Source organism: Poromitra crassiceps (assembly GCF_964638095.1).
Source record: "Poromitra crassiceps genome assembly, chromosome: 19".
NCBI classification, from domain to species: Eukaryota; Metazoa; Chordata; class Actinopteri; order Beryciformes; family Melamphaidae; genus Poromitra; species Poromitra crassiceps.
In genome coordinates, this window is record NC_139646.1 from 20902410 (window position 1) to 20924428 (window position 22019).

A 22019-nucleotide genomic window follows, 5' to 3' on the forward strand; every position below is an offset into this window, starting at 1 on the left:
TTTACCTGCTCTCATTTGTTCCATGTTGAATCATTCTTGTTATATTATGGGCCTGGGCAGCTGGGACCAATGGGATAGGGCCTGGGCAGCTGGGACCAATGGGATAGGGCCTGGGCAGCTGGGACCAATGGGATAGGGCCTGGGCAGTGGCGATCAGCTGGATGAAGCACAAATACAGAAACCTTTCCCCACAGACAATCCAACAAGCAGAACTAGATCCAGCAGAGACCTGTCAGTCATTATTGCTCAATAGTGCCACACTAGCGGAAGTGGTTCATTATCCATGAGAAAAGTGCAAATGCAAATTGTATATCTTTCAAAGGAGCATTACATTGTGTGGTATTAGATTCCCTGCCTACCAACACACGATGGTCGCAGGTTCAAGTCCCCTCCGCCGGCTTGGTCTGGCGTCCATACAGGTATAATTGGCCATATCTGCGGGTGGGAAGCTGGATTAAGGTTATGTGTCCTGGTCACTGCATGAGTGCCCCTCTGGTCGGTTGGGGCACATGTTTTCTTTGGGGGGGGGGGGGGGGGACTGGGGGGGAATAGCGTGATGCTCCCACATGCTACGTCCTGCCGGTGAAATCCCTCGCTGTCAGGTGAAAAGAAGCGGCCAGCAACTGCACATGTATCCGAGGAAACGTGCCAGTCTACAACTCTCCCCAGATCGGCAGAGGGGGTGGAGCAATGACCGGGACAGCAGGGGGAATTAGCCAAGTACGATTTATTTGGGAGGAAAGGAAAGGGGGGTGGGGGGATGTGGGGTGGGGGGATGTGGGGTGTCAGGTCAGGAAAAAAACTTAATCCGAAAAAAGGAAAGGAAATCATCTGTCATAATGTGCTTTGCTCTGCAGCATGAGTGGCTGGCTACTGGCAAACTTCAGACTTCCTGCCGGACACACACATCTGTCAGATCTGAAACCTCTGTCTCCTGGTTTGACCAGACCTCCTCTTGCTCTTTAACAGACCTTTCTGTGGCAGCGGTGGGCGACACAACGTGGATATTTCCCCCCGTCAGGACGTTCTCGGCCTCATCAGTTCCCACTTCCTGTGTGTGTTCATCCGACTCGTCCGCCCCTCCGTCAGGGTCGGCGTTCTCTGAAGGTCGCTGGAGGCAGCGGGAGTCTGACAGATCGGGTGATTTCCCATCTGCCGTTTCGGGAGGCGAAGCCCTCGGACATCCCCCTTCTTTTGACCGGTGACTCGTTAAAGACAACGGCTCTGTTGTGATCTGTGATTGGTCATTCCTCCGACACTCATCACCGTTTAGCATTTCTGCTCGTGGGTGAAGTGGCGCTCCCTCTGCAGGCTGAGATGCCTCCACACGGGATGGGGAGGACGGCTCCTCGAGAAACGCTTCCTCACCATCTGACGCAGCTGTCGATTCGCCCACTTGGCTCTGTGTTTCCGGGGAGTTCGGCTCATTGACAGATATTTTGTCCGACCCATCATGGCCTATAAGAGTAGAACACTTCAATGTATTAAGCAATATAGAAATAAAAGACGCAAAGTACCACAGGTGGCAGACAGTGATCAAAAATAAAGAATATTAGAGGATGCTTGAATCGCTCATTCACCTTCCTGGCCTTGAGGTCCTGGTAACACAGTCTGCTGAGGATTCAGGACGATAGCATCTTTCCCTATTACGGAATAATGTTATCAATCGTAAGCCACCATACAGAAAGCAGTGTTATCTAGACACATGCACGCAATTGCAAGAAATATTGATCTCGGATAGAACCGAGTATATATGCACAAGATGTGAGAAGAGGTTAGAATAGTAGTCGACTTAATTGCATGAGAAACATACTTCCATATAATCCCAGAGACACATTATAAGTCAGGCCTCCGTGAAGCAAGGAAGAAAGAGGAAGGAGAGGAAAGGATAAGACATGTAAATGACTGTAAATAGTCATGTGGAATAGTTGCTACAATACGACAATGGTTACTGTAAATAGTCATGTGGAATAGCTGCTACAATATGGCAATGGTTACTGTAAATAGTCATGTGGAATAGATGCTACAATACGACAATGGTTACTGTAAATAGTCATGTGGAATAGCTGCTACAATACGACAATGGTTACTGTAAATAGTCATGTGGAATAGCTGCTACAATACGACACAATGGTTACTGTAAATAGTCATGTGGAATAGCTGCTACAATACCACACAATGGTTACTGTAAATAGTCATGTGGAATAGCTGCTACAATGGTTACTGTAAATAGTCATGTGGAATAGCTGCTACAATACCACACAATGGATACTGTAAATAGTCATGTGGAATAGCTGCTACAATACCACACAATGGTTACTGTAAATAGTCATCTAGAATAGCTGCTACAATGCCACACAATGGTTACTGTAAAAAGTCATGTGGAATAGCTGCTACAATACCACACAATGGTTACTGTAAATAGTCATGTGGAATAGCTGCTACAATACGACACAATGGTTACTGTAAATAGTCATGTGGAATAGATGCTACAATACGACACAATGGTTACTGTAAATAGTCATGTGGAATAGATGCTACAATACAACACAATGGTTACTGTAAATAGTCATGTGGAATAGATGCTACAATACAACACAATGGTTACTGTAAATAGTCATGTGGAATAGATGCTACAATACAACACAATGGTTACTGTAAATAGTCATGTGGAATAGATGCTACAATACCACACAATGGTTACTGTAAATAGTCATGTGGAATAGCTGCTACAATACCACACAATGGTCTTAGATCTTTATGTCTACCTGGCAGACTCCATAATCCGGCCACCTCGAGTGTCTTTAGCTTCTTCTCCAGCTCCGCTACTCGACTTCCTAGAATCCTAATCACAAAAGACAGAGGAAGGAACGCTGATTCAGCAGTTCTGTGTAGAGTGCAGATCTCCACCAGGCACCTCTATGCTTAACCACCCAAAATATTGGTAAAATAGTGGTTACATCTCCATTCCGAACTCGAGCGCACAGCATGCTCCTCATACAGTGGAGTGGACTAGGACAAGAACAGCTGCGGAGAAGACACACAAACAAATACACACACGATCGAACACATGATCTCCTCCTGGCTTCGCCGGGCGGAGAAAATTTAGGGTCATGGATGCTGGAAAGTATTATATCAGGTACTTGTTGGTTTGGCGCTGGTGCTGAATGACCATGTTCTTCTCATGGATGGTTTCTAGCAGCGCCGTGGCGAGGGACTTGAGGTCTGAGATGGACTGGGGAGTCACTGGCAAACTGCAGCCGTTCTCCTCAGAGAGCAACAGCTCTTGCACTGCACACACATTAAGCAGGCAGGGTTTAAGAAAGCAGCAGACATCAAGCAACGCAAATGAAGGGGTTACAGACACGTTGTTCGCTACATGTGCAAACGTTTACAGGCTATTTAGCAATATCGTACATAATGAAGTGTGTCATTTAAAAAACTATATATAATGGTTCTTCTGACCTTGTTTGGCAGAGAGGACCCCAGTTAGTGCACTGCTGTTGGGTTTGCCACATATTTTAGAGTTCTTCCTGCTCTCCAGGGCGCTCTGGAATTAGACAAATATTAGTAATCAAGTAATTTTAAATGCAAAGTCTTAAAATTTTAGATAGCTTAGTGGCTATCATCATTACATCCAAAGAAACAAATACATTAAAAAATATATAATTTGAAGCACAGCTTGAAGTACCTTGTACTTCAGAAGATTTGTTTTGAGCATGTTGACCTCCTCTTGAAGTTGCCCGAAGCGGTCATGTAAATACCTGAAAGAAATATTTGGTCAATTGCCACGATCCACAATTAATTTAGCCTCAATCCTTATTTACACTGAATACATGGAAAAGCTTTTGTTTATTGTCATAACCAAATATAAGCGCTTGAAGTGGACGAACTGATCATATAAAATACCCGGAAGAAATATTTGGTCAATTGCCACAATCCACAATTCATTTAGCCTCATAAACCTTAAGTATATTTACACTGGTACATGGGAAAGCTAACCAAATATAAGCCACATTTAAAAACTCCTTGTAACTCTTACAGGTTTTATTTCACTTTAGTCTGCCAAGTTAACCAATGTAAACAGCTTTTTATGCCTCAAACATATACCAAAGACTCAAGTGTAGATGCCTAACACTTTGTCCTTGTATCAAAAACCACTCACATATTTAATTGAGAGTGAAGAAGATGCCACAATTACAGTTTGTGCCTAACCACGAAAATATCCCACCTTCCTAATATTCTTGTGAGCCTCCTCGGCACCACTAATCTATATAGTAACAAACCTGTTCTCCATGCAGAGTGCATCTATGTCTAAGATGCGTATCTCATCATTGCCCAGGATGTGGTTGACTTCCAGGTTGAGACGATGAGCTTTCTCCTGAAACACGTTCCGCTCGGCCTGGACGTCCTGCAGCTCGTCCGTTAGCGACTTCACACTGTGCTCCAGCACCTCGTTCTGCAGCAACAGACGACACACTGAGTCAGTGAATGCAGATTCCATCCATCGACATTAATGCCAGTCATTCAAATGGTTTTTCTTATTACCTGTATAATACTGAACTTTCTTGTATTTCTCTATATTTTACCATGCGTTAAAGTTCAAGGAAACTACCTACTGTCTGACCAGTCTGTCTTCTCACCTGTTCTCTGGCTCTCTCCAGCTGTCTGACCAGGTCTTCTCACCTGTTCTCTGGCTCTCTCCAGCTGTCTGACCAGGTCTTCTCACCTGTTATCTGGCTCTCTCCAGCTATCTGACCAGACCTGTTCTCTGGCTCTCTCCAGCTATCTGACCAGACCTGTTCTCTGGCTCTCTCCAGCTGTCTGACCAGGTCTTCTCACCTGTTCTCTGGCTCTCTCCAGCTGTCTGACCAGGTTGTCTCACCTGTTCTCTGGCTCTCTCCAGCTGTCTGACCAGGTCTTCTCACCTGTTCTCTGGCTCTCTCCAGCTGTCTGACCAGGTCTTCTCACCTGTTCTCTGGCTTTCTACAGCTGTCTGACCAGGTCTTCTCACCTGTTCTCTGGCTCTCTCCAGCTGACTGACCAGGTCTTCTCACCTGTTCTCTGGCTCTCTCCAGCTGACTGACCAGGTCTTCTCACCTGTTCTCTGGCTCTCTCCAGCTGTCTGACCAGGTCTTCTCTCTCATGGGCAGGGAAGTGTCGAGTGCCAACCTCTTCATCACCCAGCCTCTGTCTCGTAATGGTCATTCGTAGGAGCTGTGGGATGAGAGACCCAGCAGTAGTCACTTGCCCATTACTTTCCGTAGGGTAGACTAGACACAACATGTAATCCCGCTTTGTTTTATTCAGTGAGGTCAAATGTAGTTGACGGCCATTCATTTGAATCACTTAAGCCCCAGAGACACTGGGCCAATGTCAAATAACTAGTGGCAACGAAGGCCGCCTGTTGCATTGCCTCTGTCGGTTCATGTCTCCTGTGTCGGGGCCAAAAGGTTGCACTTGAACACACCGCAGACTACAGGTGAGACCTAGCACTGCAGATACACAAACCAGATATATGAAACAAAGCAGCGTTTGCCTACTATTTTCACACCACTCTTGCTCACTACTTCAGTTTCATAATATAGCTCGTTCTAATTGAGAATATGTCTGATAAAAATGGCACAGGCATTATTTGCCAGCCCTTGATCTTTTGCTTGTGGAATAAGAAAGGAAGAGGCAGAGGCGTAAAATAATGAGAAATCACAGTAAATGGGTAATATCATCACAATATCATCATAATTTCATCATAATATCATGCAGCGACAGGCTCAAGGGGCTTTCCTAAAGGACATGTCGTCGTGAAAACATTTGTGTATTTGAAATGATCAGATGAGATGAAGTTGAAAAATGAGAAGAACATTTTGTGCGTGCCCTCTTCTCATGCAGTCTGCTTCGCTTAACCAGCTGACCAGCCTATCAGAGTGACCCACGCCAAACTGCCAACAACGGCAAAAACTAGGGCGACAGACGCTCACCGACGGCCCAGACATTGCCGACGGCTGACCGTCGGCTTGGTGTGTCTGGGCCTGTGCTTTAAATCTATTCAAAATTGACTGGTGAAAAGACACAACATGTAATAAATAGCTTGATTTAATATAGCTGCAACTGGCCCACAATGACTTTGTACCTTGTTGTCACCCTGGGCTTCTACAAATCGCTGTTTCAATTCCTTCACCTCCTCAGACAGTTGGCTACTTTTTTCTCTGGAGTCTCTCAACACCTGGGCTAAATTCACCTGAATAAGAGAAGAGCACATAGGCTATCAATTCATTTTTCTCATAGATTATCAAGGAGTGACATGTTGTAGATAGGGCAATGTAAAGCTGCACTAGGCAAGACTTGTATGTAAAAAAAATGGTATGAAGCATCACAGACCGGCCAGGTTGGTAAACATGAGTGTGCTGTGTGCCGACTTCACATTATATGATTTCTGGGTATTGAAGTTAAAACAGTTGCCTCTCTCAAAATGCGATGTTGTGCAGCTTTAACAACTATTTGCCAGAGAATGTATTGTGTTTGGACTTTAATCCACAAAGAATGTCAGCCGCAGAAAATCACTCACTTGATTCCGCTTCTCAGGAGGCAGAGTGGGGTCTCCATCCTATGAGTTATGAAGAACAATTGCACATAAAAAGGAAAATTATCATTATGAAACATAATCTCCATATTGACACCAAGACTTTAACGCTTATGGCGTATAGTCAGGACTTTGCTGATCCAGCATTTACAGATGGCTTACAATGAGTTCCCTGTACTTCTTCTTGAGGCCCTGGTGCCGCTCACGCAGCTGGTTGGCCATCAGCTGGTACTGGTCCCTCTCCTGCTGGCAGGTGTCCAGCTCTTTGGACAGAATCAGAAGAGCCTCTTTCTTGCTCTCCAACTTGCGCTTACATACCAGAAACTGCATGCAAACAGAGGTTTCGTTAAAAAAAAAAAAAGGAAAAGGAAAAAAGATAAATCCTTTATCAAAGCAAGGCAACCACATTCTATTTTTAATATAAATTAAATCGCACAGTTAATTAGGCCAATGTCATTGCATACATGCATGTATAATATGCTACAGTATAGTTTGTTCATTACAGAAGAGGAGCATGACACCATGTTTGTTACATCAATACATTTAGGCTACATGAGCTTTGATATGTAGCCTAAATGTATTGATGTAACCAACATGGATGATCGAATATTCCTATATATTGACGACAGTGTTCCTACACATTTTCAATTTAAAAACTTCCCACTTTCTCCGGACCTTGGTTTGTTATGAAGATTTTGTCTGGTGTTCAATATGATATAATGTAGATGATAGACATCTTGCCCTTGCTAACTAGGTCATATCACATGGTAGATGAAGATTTTTCTTTACAGCCACAAATATCAGATCAGATCATGTATGATTGGCAGGGTTTCCAGTTTAAAATTCCATATTTTTCCTATGTTCTTGAATGGATGTGATTTTTGGTGGGTATTTGATATAATGCATGCTGAGACTGGTGGGTAATAAGAGCATCCCTCTATCTGAACATTATTCTTCACATCAACAAAAACTGATGACTCAAAGTGGATCTACAACAACATAAAGGCTAGAATTATGCGTGTATCAGACCTGAACCACATGTTCCCCCTCATCAGACCTGCGCAGGAACTTGTCGAGGGTAGAAGGAACCAACCATGGGAACCAACTGTTTGTTTCCCAATCCTTCTTATCTGTTATGCAGGCTAGTCTCGCTTGCAGGCTGTGACAGTACCCCGGAACGCTGAAGCGTTTTTACCCAGCCCTGCATTGACCCAGAACGACTGGGAATCCCATTGACTCCGCTTATCTCTAAACCACAATATTCGGGTCCGAATAGTAGTCGAGGGACACAATTTGAAAAGTCTTGAGTAAAATGACTTTACAGTTATCATAACGGCTCGATGTAAAATAAAGTCAAACAATATATAGGCTACAGTAGGGATGCCTTGCCGCTATTTTGTACGCTCTCCTCGTCTCCTGTCTGCGTTTCTCCCTCTCACCTCGTTGACCAGCCCCTGCCAGTCACTCTCGCTTCTCCTGGAGGGGTTCATCTTTTTGATATTGTCCTGAAAAGGCCGTTTGTTATTGACGCAAGGTGACTTTCACACAGCTAGCATCGTCGTATTGACTTTTGCCAGCTGCTAAACAAATTGACAGACATTTGACACAAAACAGATTAAGAGCTAGAATCGACCTCACTTCCGCCTGTGACGTGTGACGTCTTCTTCTTCTTCTTTTTTTGCGGATTGCAATACCAACTTTTAAGGTGCTTACTGCCACCTACTGTACCGGACTAACAGCTTCAAAGACTACACCAAATACATCAAAAAAGGTCTGAAGGCATGTCTGGGAAAGTGGGGAGAACAGTACAATTCCCCAAAGCTACTGTATCTCTGAACTATCTCGTTAACCAAATCACACACATTTAGGCTATTCTATATGATCTCCTTTTGATAACTTATGTAATAATAACTAGTAATCTTGTTTCACTTCCATTCACTGAGCCTCCCCTGAAACTGTTTGGAGGCCCCCTGGGGAGGCCCGCCTGGCCGCCTCCCACTTTGAAAACCCCTGAATTATAGTGTAAATTACAGTAGTCCCACCCAAAGTGTTCCCATTCATCCAACTGTCCATTCTGTGACCCAGATCCAATGTCTACATCGATGCAAACCTGGCTCTCACTCAATGTTACTTTCAGCTCCTCTCCCAAAATGTCTCCAATGTTTAAAAATCCTTGCAGCGTCGAACACCAACTTGATTCTTTCTGATTGTCCTTTCATATCCACAGCACAGTTGATCACAAAAGCCATGAAAGCCAAAAAGCCTTTTTTGTCCCTGTGAGATGTCAGTGGAGCGTCAGAGAGGCCAGTGACTAGCACATAGATTAAATAGAATCCTTTCACAGCAGCCATGTTGTGTCTCAAAGGCAGAGTAAACACAGGTGTAACCAAAACATTAATGATGCTTTCCAACTTCCGTTCCATTAGGGGTTCCAGTGCCGGGGCAGCAGATAGCACTTTATTTGTCTGGTTCTGCCTTTTTGCACAGACTGCCCACTTTGCACTTATGCTGCTACCTGTTGTACTTTTTAAAGCCTCTCTGCCTCTATTGCCCTGTTTTTAGGTTTTTAGGTCTCTGTCCTTTATTTTCTTTTTTATGTTTGTATGTTTGTATGATGTGTGTGTTTTATATTACCTGGCTGAAAACCAATTTCCCTGCAATGGGACAATAAAGTTACCTTTGACTTTGACCTTTGGGGCCCTCATTAAGGTTTTGTTTGCACCTGTGTTTACCCTGCCTTGATACACAAAATGGCTGCTGTGAAGATATCCTAAGTTAAAAGATGAAGAAAGTGCAGATGGAACAGGTAAATACTAGTGATACAGTATACAGTAGGGTATATTTATTTCACCAGTGGAAGAAAAATACTGTGAACTTCATGGCATCTCTTAGCACAGAAAAGCCCCACAGATCTGTTTCTATACAGTTGACTTGTACATTCAAGCATATAGGTCATGCCCACCAGGAGACCTTGTTTTCAGCAGAAAGGACACATTTAAATATAGCTGGCAAAGTCAGATCCAGATTTTTTTTTAAAGAAAGCAGAATATTCTACAGCAGGGTTTATTCTATGTATCTGATTCACATTTTGATCCAGTACTGAAAGATTCATTGAAAGTTTTTTTTAATTATATTTTTATTCATTTTTAAATAGAAACCAGAAAGACAAGAAAGGTTTGAGGCAAAAGCATGTTTGGGAGTACTGGACAAGCCCATGCCCAGTGTGTTGCTGACTAACCTGCCTGTCATAGAAGTGACTGGACTCCTCACAGGGAGGGCAGTTGTAGGTAGGGTATAGAGGGAATATCCATATCCATCTTATATCGTCATATTTGATGATAGCAGGCTGTCTGATAAGACTGATAACTGTAACACATAGCACATTCTTATTTCCACTATCCTGCTTTTCTCAAAATGTGCGCTGCCTCTGCAAGCGGCTGCTCCTCTGTAGCGAAGAAAGTGCTGCCTCGGAAGCCCAGTGCTGACAGCACTATATAAAACCTGCTGTTTGGTGCACTTTAACTTTGCAATATGGCCACATTTGGTCTGGTCTGCTTCTGCAAAAGATGGAGGACATAATCAAAAACAAACCAGTAATCTACCATCACATGTGGTTATATGTTCTTTAATGCATTTTCAACAAACTTAGTCTAAGATGAGAAACCTTTCTTCAACATAAGTTTATTCCACTTTGTATATTGCGATGTGTAAAAGATTACCTGTTAATCACCATACTGTATTAGAGTGGAAAGAGTCATTAATTGGCAATGAGGTAATGACACTCTCTGCTATACATCATTACAATGACCCAGCCATTGTTTTTTGGAAGCTTAGAAAGGAGGATATGAAAATAAATTAAACTGAATTCAAATTCATACATAGTCCAAGCCTAACAGTCTGTAATCATTTTAAATCTGTACATTCGTTGTGAAATATTAAAAGATAACTAAACAAAAGAGCACACATTCATGGTTTAAGAAAACTTAAATGTATTCCCACAAGGCATTTCAAGTTATGTTGCAGCATACAATATCTTATGATTGTAATGGCAATTCAGAGCAATATGACATCTTGCATAGGAATCATGATTAGTAAATGATTTAGGACATTTTGTTTTGCTATTAATCAAGCACTCTGTTAATCACACAGCTTAAATGTTTTTGCCATTCAGGAAATATCATTTATGAGTACAGCAACATTCTCTGTGTCCTGTGCATCACAAATCATCGTCGTCGTCATCGTCATGACGATTATTGAGATGAGATGACTTCCGAATTGCTTTGCTAATCAGCTGGCTGGTCAGAAACAAAACATTCCAGTTGTCTTAAGAGAATGACTCAGACAAAGAGGTTTGGAAGGGTTTAGAATAAGGTGTTGGACATTTTTGCTTGAAGATGCCGTAATAAAAGCCAAAAACATCTCTAATATGCCATAAAAACAATTGTCATGCGGATTACATTTCAAATATTGCCATTGGTTTATATTGCAATTGACCTTCAGTTTTAAATAACTAACTCTTGGGTTAATCATATCATCATAGCTGATAGAAATGCATAGGAGTTGCAGATGCTTGCAAGACAAAGATCTTTGTCTCAGGCTAAGTAAGTTATATCTTATTGCATACAAGGAAGATATACAGTATTTGAGTCTCCTCTCAAACACATATATCTGTTGATCTGAATGACCACCAGATATTGTGATCACCAATAGTTAGTACATTGAGCTGTAAGGCATTATAAGCTTAAATCTACAATAATATGCTCAAAAACCATTGATTTGCCCTTGAAGCTGGAGGAGAAGATGAAATTCCTCCTGTCGGTAGTCACCACAGTAAAGGACCGTGGGGACTGCACATAAACGTCCTTGAACTTGGCAAAGGTCTTGGTGTCCGTGTCCCAGAGGTAGATTTGTGTGAAAGAGTAATCGCTGCCGAGGGCCAGGTAGTCCCTATCCGTGAAGGTGAAAGGTTGGAGGATCATTGCTCCACGGGATGGCAGAGCCTGCACCTCAGTGAACTGCTTGTTGCTCCACCGAAGGACTTTGGAGTCACCAATGTAGCAAGTCATGGCCAGGTAGAGCTCCTCCTCCACCCGGAAAGCTTTGACCGCCACCACATCGTCGACGTTGGGGATCTCACCGTGAAGCATGAACTTGAGGGTGCTCTTGTTCCACAGGTAGATGACGGGCGGCTGGGAGCGACTGGTCAAAATGAGGTGGGACTTGCCATCCATCTCAATGAACTCGGCGTCTGTGTCGCGGAACCATTCGTGGAGGAACTGGTAGGAGTAGAAACCGGTTTCGTTGCGGTCTGGCTGGTCGCTCCACTTGTACAGTGTAGACAGGCCTGCCTTGGAGCTGTCCACGATCACAAAGTACCACTCACCGTCCATTTGGAAGACTTCAATGTCATTGGGCTTTGAGATGTTGAAGACCTCAATAGTTTGAAACTTTGAGAACTTGTTCTGTTGATCATCAAACTTGTAAATGTGGGAGCCGCCAAATAGCTGGGTGACAATTATCAAGACGTGGTTGTCAATCAGGACCGACTTGCATCCAACAACAGACTTCCCTGTTAGGAGATACGCGGTAAAACAAGACAATCAAGCATTGCTTTAGATCATTTACTATATCAGCAAAACTGTAAATTATTGAGACTAAATGCAATTCATACATCAAACATTAAGCAATGCAGGGCAAGTTACAAGTTCACTTCAAAACTTGGGTTGGAATTGGCAAACCTGTTATATTGTCAAATTTTCTGAAATTCATTTCAACGTGATCCCATTCCATGACCACACAGCTGTTGGAATTGGGGGCAGCCATCGCCACATAGATGTCCTCTTTATAGGAGAAGATGTCCGCTGACATTGACTGAATGGGAATGGACTGATGACTGACAAAGTCTGTGAAGAAGACAAAAACAGCACTGTTAGTTAGCTACCAAAATGATGCAGGAGAGTGCGTTGCTTGGATCATACATTTCATGCTGTGTCCATTTTCTGGTTGACATATTTTGGTTTGAAAACAAGATTCAAGATTCAAGATTATTATTGTCACTCCATAGTACAAGTATCACGTGTGAAATTCTTGTGCTGTAGGCTCCGTTACAACATAGTGCAAATAACAGTATAACAGTGCAAAAACAGGGCATATAGATGCAGTAAAACAAGAGAACAACAAGCAATAACAGTAAACTTTTCCTTTTCTTTTCTAGCGTAGACACCTTAAACTTGTGCTTCACATGGCCATAGTCGAACGGCAGTGTGCTATAGAAAGCCACTCCCACAAACTGAATTGATTTGATACTTCATGGATCTCCCAAGGGGGGAAATCTCTTTTATGCTCTGTTTGTGGCTCTGGCGGCTCATGTGGTGTTTGCTGCAGGTAGGAGGTAAGTGCCTTGCACAAGGACTTACAGTAGTGTCTGGGAATCGATCCACAACCCTTTCACTAACCACAAGGCCGTCCTGCCACCTCAAAATAAATTGAGCTCCTTTGCACACAGATTTTCGCTTGCATTAAGATGGCCTTCCTTCCATAGTCAAAGACGTAATCACATCAAGGCATGCGGCTGACACTTATTGACGCCACAGAGCTTTTGATCTTCTCTATCCATTAGTAGTTGGATGAGGCGGGGTGAGTGTGAGAGATGAGGAAGATGGAAAATCTATCAGCTGCACCATTATATTAAGGTAATGGAATCATAATCTTTTAAGCAGTGGTTACAAATAGCTTCCATAAGTGAATACATACACTGACTGTACATACAAAGAGTTCATTTGCAAAAACAGGTATCTCCATATGTATTTTTCATCCTTTTATACTACTACATTGATGTATTTATATTGTCATTTTATTTTTTGTATATTTTCTTGTTATAAATCATAATTAAAAAAAATTCATCAAATTAACTCTTCATACTGTACATACTTTATGATGAATAATGTGTTGAATATATATATATATATATATATATATATATATATATATATATATATATATATATATATATATATATATATATATATATATATATATATATATATATATATATATATATGACGTTTAAGTTTATTTGTCATTTGAATGTATCTCATAATTTGATTATTATGCTGCTGACTCAACCCAGTTTCAGTAATGTGAAATACCAATCGTGCATTTGGAAACACTGGTATAGTGCTTTACTTTAGTGTTCTGATTGCTTTTTTTTTTTTTTTTTTTTTTTTTTGGTGTGATGCTTTTAAATGTAGTGTTTTTGTTTGTGTGTCTTCTTATTGGACCTTATGTGTCTGTCAATAAAGAGTTGATTGATATATATATAGATAGATAGATAGATATAGATATAGATATATAGATATACATAGATATAGATATACATAGATATACATAGATATAGATATAGATATAGATATAGATATAGATATAGATATAGATATAGATATAGATATAGATATAGATATAGATATGTGCCACGATGATGATTGATTGTGTCTTTTACCTGTGGAGATGCACTCGCCCGGAGGAATAGGGAGGTCATTGAGACGCTTGCCCTTCATCTGGATGGGGCCTGCACAGAAGACATCTGATACAGTGGCATTTGTGTTTTTCAGCCATGTCATCAGCCACTTGTTCTCACAGTTGCACTGAAAGGCATTGCCTCGCAGATCCCTAACATGTGGCAGAAGAGACCATCAGCAGTTGCACAGAACAAAGTCAGCGTGGGGTGCGCTAACTGAGACTAATATATCTGATGAGGAGAAAGGAGACTCCTCACAATACAAAAGGATTCCAGGTATTAAAGAATTCCTTGTTTGGCACATAAAGTACAGTAAGCAATTTAAAGTGTTATTGTGTTTATGTACTGAATGTAATCAGCAAATTACAATTCCAGCTTGTACATAAATACTGCCTGATATATTACGAGATCCTCAATAATAAACTGCATGTCTGTGCTGCTGGATGAAAACCTTGATCTCCAACATGTCACCTATTGAACTCAGAAGAACAGCCTTGTTACCACGGCGCCTGGTAGTGGAGCTGTAGCCTGGGTGAACCCAGCCTTCAACGTGATGTCACTCACAGACTATACCTGTAACCTAAGTTTCGTCTGGAAGATGGTCTATTCAGAGGGATTTCCCACGGGAGGTGATTTCAATCGCAGAATCGCAGCCAATGAGTGACGGCGTGACTGCCTCTTTGTGACTGATAGTACATAGAGGTCACGTGGAGGCTGGGTTTACCCAGGCTAGTGCGCTGTGTGGTTATAACACCACATATCCATATTTGGGTGAGTCAGTCACTCACTCAGTGTCAGTCACTCAGCCGGGACACTTACTGAGGTGTCCGCGTTCAGCGCGTTGGCACAAATTTGGCCCAATGACAGATATTGGTAACCATTACTAGCCCCAGAAATATTTCACCAATCGGCCTGATGGGGCGCTATAGTTAAAGGTTACAATTTCAGAATTTGAAAGGCCATAACTTCCACGCCAGATTAGTAAATCAGATTTTCACAGATTTTTTTTAATGTAGCATCAACAGAACTATATAATTAAAAGTTGTTGATATCTACTGTCGTTTTGAAGATCTGAATTTCTACATTTGTGAGAGGGTGTGTGTGGCCTGTCAGCTAAATTATCATAACTTCATGACCGATTATCCAATCACCATGAAATTTGTGAAGACGTTCAGATATCATCAATGACCATGTCTGCATAGCAGTTTTTTGATTGAACAGTAGGGGGGCGCTACAAATGCCAAAAAACTGTATGATGAGTGAAAAGAAGAAGTTTTGGCAACATTGGTGAAAGTGGGCAGGGCCTATAACCTTGTAACAAGAACAGTAATGTGAGATCTACTTTTTACATCTTGACATTGTCAACACCAAATCTGTCTGTATACAGTAGGTGCCGTGGGCCTGTACAGGATCTGTACTTGCCTGGGTGGGTCGGGTCCAGACCTTAAAATCCGCCCACTCAGTTGGCTGCTTGGAGTGTAACGAGTTGACAATTCAGTCTGATATCAGGCTAAGCTTGATGACCATTCATTTCTGAATTTACCTATATACCTTTAAACAATGTCTCATAAACCTTGTAGAATCTTCTCAGCCAATTAGAGGAACCTATAAGTTACCCCCCCTCCCCCAAAACAAACAAAAAAACAAAAAAACGCCAAAGTTGGAGTTACAAGGATTTCACCAGACAGCATTAATGCACTAAATGTCAATGAGGACAGAGAGAGAGTTTACATATCAAGAGTCAAGCACAGCATCTTACAGCACAGAATGCTGTCAGACACAACGCACAGCCTGCGTCAGCATGGAAAAGCCCCCCTTCAATAGACCCACACGCACACGCGCACGCACACGCACACACACACACACACACACACACACACACACACACACACACACACACACACACACACACACACACACACACACACACACACACACACACACACACACACACACACACACACACACACACACAGCTTGCAGCTTTCACAATTGCTTACTCACAGTTCCAGCAAGGAATCCAAGTCGAAGAAGAGATCCCTTGGCAGAAACCTCATCTTGTTGTTGGCAAGTGATCTAAAACAAAGCCATAGCAAATGTGTCACCATTTCCCAGTCTTTTGTTTGAGACAAATGAGTGGTTTCTCTCTTTAATATATAGACCCACTCTACTGTTAGATGTGTCACTCCTGCAGACTTACAGATGAGTCAAATCTCGTAGACTCCGGAAGGCATTCTTGGTGATAGTTTGGATCTTGTTCCCTTCGATAAATCTGTTCAGTGTATAACAAAATACTGTATTAAATGCCGACCTGCAGAGTATGTATACAAAATGATACAAATATTTGATAGGCCTACATTCGAAGCAGACAGATCGTTGAATAATACTCACAAATATTCTAGATGAGGAAGGCCAGAGAATGCATCATCTTTGATTGTGGTCAAGGAATTTGCATTTAGAAGCCTGTAGTGTGAAGAGACAAATACATGACAATTGAATAAAGTGACAATGAAATCTCTCAAATTTTTTCCATTCATTCATTTTATTTATTTATTTATTTATTTATTTATTTATTTATTTATTTATTTATTTATTTATTTATTTATTTATTTATTTATTTATTTTACATCAAATCAACATGACATGATCCAAAATTGATTGTTGATAGGTACATTTGTACATGAATGTGACTGTGTTTTCTCCTTTCATTGTGAGCACTCTCTCTAAAAGTAATCATTTATGTTACTAATCACCACTCCATTCATTTCAACTCACAGCAACTGAAGCGATGGCATAAGTGCAAACATGCCTTCTGTAATTTCTGCAATGGACCCATTTACTATGCTCCTGTTGGGACAAACACAAACACACAGGATCAGAGTCAAACTTGGACTAGGTTAGCCTACTGTACCACTCAGTAGGCTATGATGATGAGGTGGATCTTCCGGGGAGGCGCGGGATAGCAGTTAATTTCCTCCTTGAACGCATGCTTTTATGTAGGGCCTACTTCATTCAAAAGACAGTCCAATAGTAGGCTATGCGTTTCTCATGATCTCCTACTTACAGTGAATTGATGTCACTCGGTACAGTCCGTGGGACCTGCGACGTGCCGACGCAGATAATAGTCTCCTTAGAGCAGGAGCATCCTGAAGGGCATTTGAAAATCCTTTTCGATTCAGACGCTCCATAAACACACAGCAGCGCAAAGCCGATCAACAGCCAATGCTTGTTAGTAGCCGATGCCATGTTGACTCCCAGGACATTAGTGATGTAGTCAGTCAGTGAGAGACAGAGCTGGTCAGTGCGCTGCCTGTCTGTGTCTCTCTGGCCGGGCGACACGAAATGCAGCAGTGCAAACTAAGCCCTGACTCAAGCTGACACTGCTGCAGCTGCCTGCCCTGCGCTGCGTGCACCCGGAACACGATATAGCCTTCTTCACTTTCCATCACAACTCAGCTTATTCACAATCACAGCGCTTTATTGTGTAGTTGTTTTTTTCTTTGTGTAGGAAATGTATTTGGAGTGCAGTTTAATTGATATTCATTAATTGGTGACCTATCCAAAAGCGGAGAGGGGGTTGTAGCCATTTCACCGGTCTGTACAACTGCTGCTGGAAAAGCGAGGAAATCAATCGCCACAACGAAACAGACGTGGAGAGGTAGGAGTCCAGTTCAGCACCATGGAGAGCGCGGACCATAATTGATGACTGTCTGTCCGGGTTTATTGCGACATGCAGCCTAATGCAGATCAGGCCAATCTTGACATGATCACATATTTCTCCTCTATTGTCCATTTTTTGGGGAGCAATACCCAAGAGATGACGCACTATTGAAACTGGATCCATAATATTCATATAATTTCAGGCTGTTTTGTTGACGCCATGTTAGTCAAACCATTGCACGGCCCATTAGGGGTTATCACGTGTCCCATCTAGTTTTTAGACCCTTTGACTTCATCAGCAGGCCACTCAGGAGGAAAGTGCACAACAACACTCTTTATCAGACTGGGATAATAGCTACCATGGTGGTTTCCCATTATGCTATTTTTACTGAAGAACATGCAAGAAACATCCTTTTCAATAGCCTCGAAGTATACTTCAATCTATTAGGTTATTTTCATTTGATTTAAATGTTTTTTTTCCTATGAAAATAGTCGGATGTCACATAAATGATAACATTTATAGCCTCAGACTGCTAATTTGCATTAAACGCAGATTTGCTATATTTTTATTTATTTTTTATTTATGTATGTATTTATTTGTTTGTTTGTTTGTTTGTTTATTTATCTAAGAGAGCAATGCTCTCTTTTTCAGTAACAAACTGATCACATTCACGCGTGAAGCTGACCAGTAGCCTACAACCACAGTCTGATCGGCTGGCCACTGAGCAGCATCACTGGAGTGGATGAGGTTAAGGGCCTTGCTCAAGGGCACTTCAGTGGTGGTAATGACTTGCCAGTCCGGGGGATTGAACTGACAACCTTCCGGTCACAAGCTTGCTTCTCAGCCACCACTGCCCCGGATGGATGGATGGATGGATGGATATAGATAGATAGATAGATAGATAGATAGATAGATAGATAGATAGATAGATAGATAGATAGATAGATAGATAGATAGATAGATAGATAGATAGATAGATAGATAGATAGATGAATGGATGGATGGATGGATGGATGGATGGATGGATAGAGTAAGGTTTTTTGTTGATGGAGTACCCCTACTGCCAGAAAGGCAGCGGCTGCTGAGACCACAAGAGGAGAAAATAGAGTCCACTCAGAGATGAAGGTTCATCATTTACTGGAAGTTTCAGAAGGCCATAGTTACAAAAACACAGCAGCAAGAGGGACAGGGATTCCCCTATTCCCTCAACCAGACACGAAACAACTGAATTACACCCCCCCCCCCCAATATATACATGCCTGAGTCTAACCATTACACAATCAATGGGGTGATATTCACAAGGCAAGTTGCAATAGGCCTATTTACATCTGTTAAGTATAGGCTACTACTTAACATTATCCTTATACACAAACTTCTCCAGACACCATATCAACATTTACAATCCAGACCAGACTATTCATTTAACCCATAAACAAACAAACACACAACTTAACGCTCTTCCTGACCCCCTCCTCTCTCTTCAGTCCACTTGTGTCTCCCCCAATAAGGCTGATTGAATCAATCCACCCTGGCCTTATCAGCAACACTCATGGGGCGCCTCCATGACAAAATTAGCAGCAGGCGGTAACTCTCAGAGGCACAGAGGATGAACAGAGAGACAAACCAAAACACAAACATCTCTTGAAACATAACTCAACTAATGCATTAATAAATAGGCTCCATGTTTAGCAGATTAACACCCTACTACAACACACTAGAGAAGACAAAAGGATGGAAACTTAACACTGGCTGTATGGAAATATCAGAACTGTACACCTGTTTAAGTGAGGGGCTTCCTGCAGATCCCTCACAGATAGATAGATAGATAGATAGATAGATAGATAGATAGATAGATAGATAGATAGATAGATAGATTTGGTTTAAGGCCTATAGTAAATATTGGTTCTATTCAAAAGGAAGGCCTACTGTGTCGAACAGCTGAATTTAAAATGGGTAAACACCCACCACACACTAACAATACATGTAGACACAGACGCAGACACAGACTGGGTTAGTTTTCACAGTTAAAACAAGGATGGTTTAGAGGTTGCTATTAGACACACAGACCACTAGAGGGGAGATGATGATAACATTAGTGGGAATGGAACAAACCAACTCCAAACAATCTGTCCTTTGGCACACATACACATGATATCATGTTACTGCTCGTACAAAGTCACAGTTTCACTATCAAAAGGAAAGGAGTGCCCCTAGTGTCTATTTTTAATGTGTTTAAAGAACCATATTTGTGCTCTCGCTCTCTCGCAGCTTAAAGTATTAACGCAGGGAATATTAGATATCAGACATTAGCTCATCTATAAATTTGCAATGTCTCTCGCCCTCTCTCTATCCCTCCTCTTTATCTCTCTCACACGCAGACACACACACACACACACACACACACACACACACACACACACACACACACACACACACACACACACACACACACACACACACACACAACTCTTCCCAATCCCTCCCAATCAAGTATTGTTGTATTAGTGTATAATCAAAATAACAGCAGAGTAACATTCCACATTATACTGACATGCAATGCTTTACAAATTTGAAAATAAAATTAGATAAAAAGATTTCATTAAAAGTTGAGATTAGATTTATTTATTTGCACACGGACAGAAACAGATAAAAAAAAATGTATTTGAGAAAATAATGTGCAGGTAGAGAGGGAACCCTGGATGGGCCTGCATGGGTCTCTACCTCCAAATAAAAACCAAATAACAATAATCCGTAGAAAGCATACAATAATAATAGCATACAATACCACAGAAACAAGAGAAAGGAAACAAAGAGACAAAGAGACAAAGAAAACAAAATCAACAGTAAAAAAAGAACAAAGAACAAACAAGGAAAAACAAAAGAGCACTCAACAATTAAATGAGTGAGTAGACAGACAGTTAAAATGGCAATGTGAGGTGTATTATGTCATATGTGGGCTATGTGTGACTCATCATCAGAGAGGTTCTAAGCTTGGATTTAAATTTGAGTTGAGAATTGATGCGTCTTTGGCAATTATATACAGTATGTGTTCCAGTATGGCACCTCTGGAGTGTATTGAAAATCGGTTATTGGTAGTGTGACAGTATGGGGGTGAAAGTGATCTGAATGTCTTGTATTATGTATGTTCAAATGTTGTTGGAAGTATAACCTACATGGTGCAGGGAGAGAGACAGGTCAGTATATACATTAATAGACAAAAGTGCATATCTGTGTGTTGAGATCATGTAGTATTTAAGAGCAGCTGATTGTTAAAAGAAAAGGGTAAGAATGAATGACACTTTATTTTGAAACAGTATTTGATTATGGTCCTATTACTATGAAACGCATTTTTCATCTAAACACACTTAGTTATGAATACAACATAATATTGGCATCCATGTAGCAGACAATGGGGTGGCTGGTTGTCTTAGCCGGCCCTAACAAGGTGTTGACCTTTGCCTGAGAGCCGGTAGTCTACGAGCATGAGTGAAATTGAATACCCCTTGCCAAAAGGGAGCAACCGTACGTGTCTGCCATTGCTGGCATAATTCATGACAGCTCTGCATCTTGCATTGCTGTTTTTAGGGCTAGAGTATCCCTGAAACACTCGGGACACGTGCAAGCTGAAACCAGATGATGCCACAGCAAACCTCACTGTTCCTCCTCTATCAATCTGTGATTATCAACCTGCATAGACGCGAGGTGAAATGTCATGTTTCTACTGTAGCCGCCTACATTTCACACATTTGCTGTTAAATCCAAACAAGTCTGGACAAGCTGGGACACTTGTCTCACACAGGCATTTACGCCTGTCATCATCAGGCCTCGATGTCACTATGAACCTCTCACAGAATGAATGTTTGACATTATATACATTTTGCTCGTTTGAGATTTCTTACTGTTTCTGATCACACGCACGCACGCATGCACGCACACCCACACACACCCACACAAAACGACTAAAACAATAGAGCTAAACAGTCACGTGACGTCTCCAGCCCCGGAAGAGAATTCCCCATTCATCGAATTAAAAAAGAATCCCCCGTTTTTATTTTTTGTTTTTGCTCCAAGTGAAATGTTTTATGTTCACTCACGATTCAGTAGGTCCCTGGGTGCCTTGGTTCAAGCCTTCAAAAAATCAGACCATCGTGTCATGTGTGGACATAGTCTAAAACAGTGAAATGAAGTTCACTGCTAAAAACACATATACAGCTCTAAGTTCATCTTTACCACACAGGACAAAATATCCCAGCTAAACTGAT

At 41.7% G+C, this 22019-nt stretch overlaps 2 protein-coding genes across 2 annotated transcripts; both read right to left on the minus strand.

Moving 5' to 3' along the window:
* Window positions 1–803: 803 nt before the first annotated feature.
* Window positions 804–6895, minus strand: LOC310794195 (coiled-coil domain-containing protein 149-like). Its single transcript, XM_083656139.1, has 11 exons — window positions 6743–6895; window positions 6566–6604; window positions 6131–6238; window positions 5101–5217; window positions 4287–4459; window positions 3692–3764; window positions 3466–3550; window positions 3144–3291; window positions 2769–2845; window positions 1581–1643; window positions 804–1458 (listed from the first exon to the last, which is right to left on the minus strand). Exons 1-11 carry the CDS (start codon window positions 6800–6802, stop codon window positions 884–886), a joined length of 1518 nt encoding a protein of 505 aa, XP_083512265.1. The 5' UTR covers window positions 6803–6895; the 3' UTR covers window positions 804–883.
* A 4418-nt stretch (window positions 6896–11313) lies between these two features.
* LOC310793955 (leucine-rich repeat LGI family member 2-like) lies at window positions 11314–17342 on the minus strand (the record flags this gene model as incomplete). Its single annotated transcript, XM_083655836.1, has 8 exons — window positions 11314–12149; window positions 12319–12483; window positions 14079–14248; window positions 16101–16172; window positions 16297–16368; window positions 16488–16559; window positions 16872–16943; window positions 17161–17342. The coding sequence occupies 8 exons, from the start codon at window positions 17340–17342 to the stop codon at window positions 11314–11316; spliced, it is 1641 nt and encodes a 546-aa protein (XP_083511962.1).
* Window positions 17343–22019: the final 4677 nt, after the last annotated feature.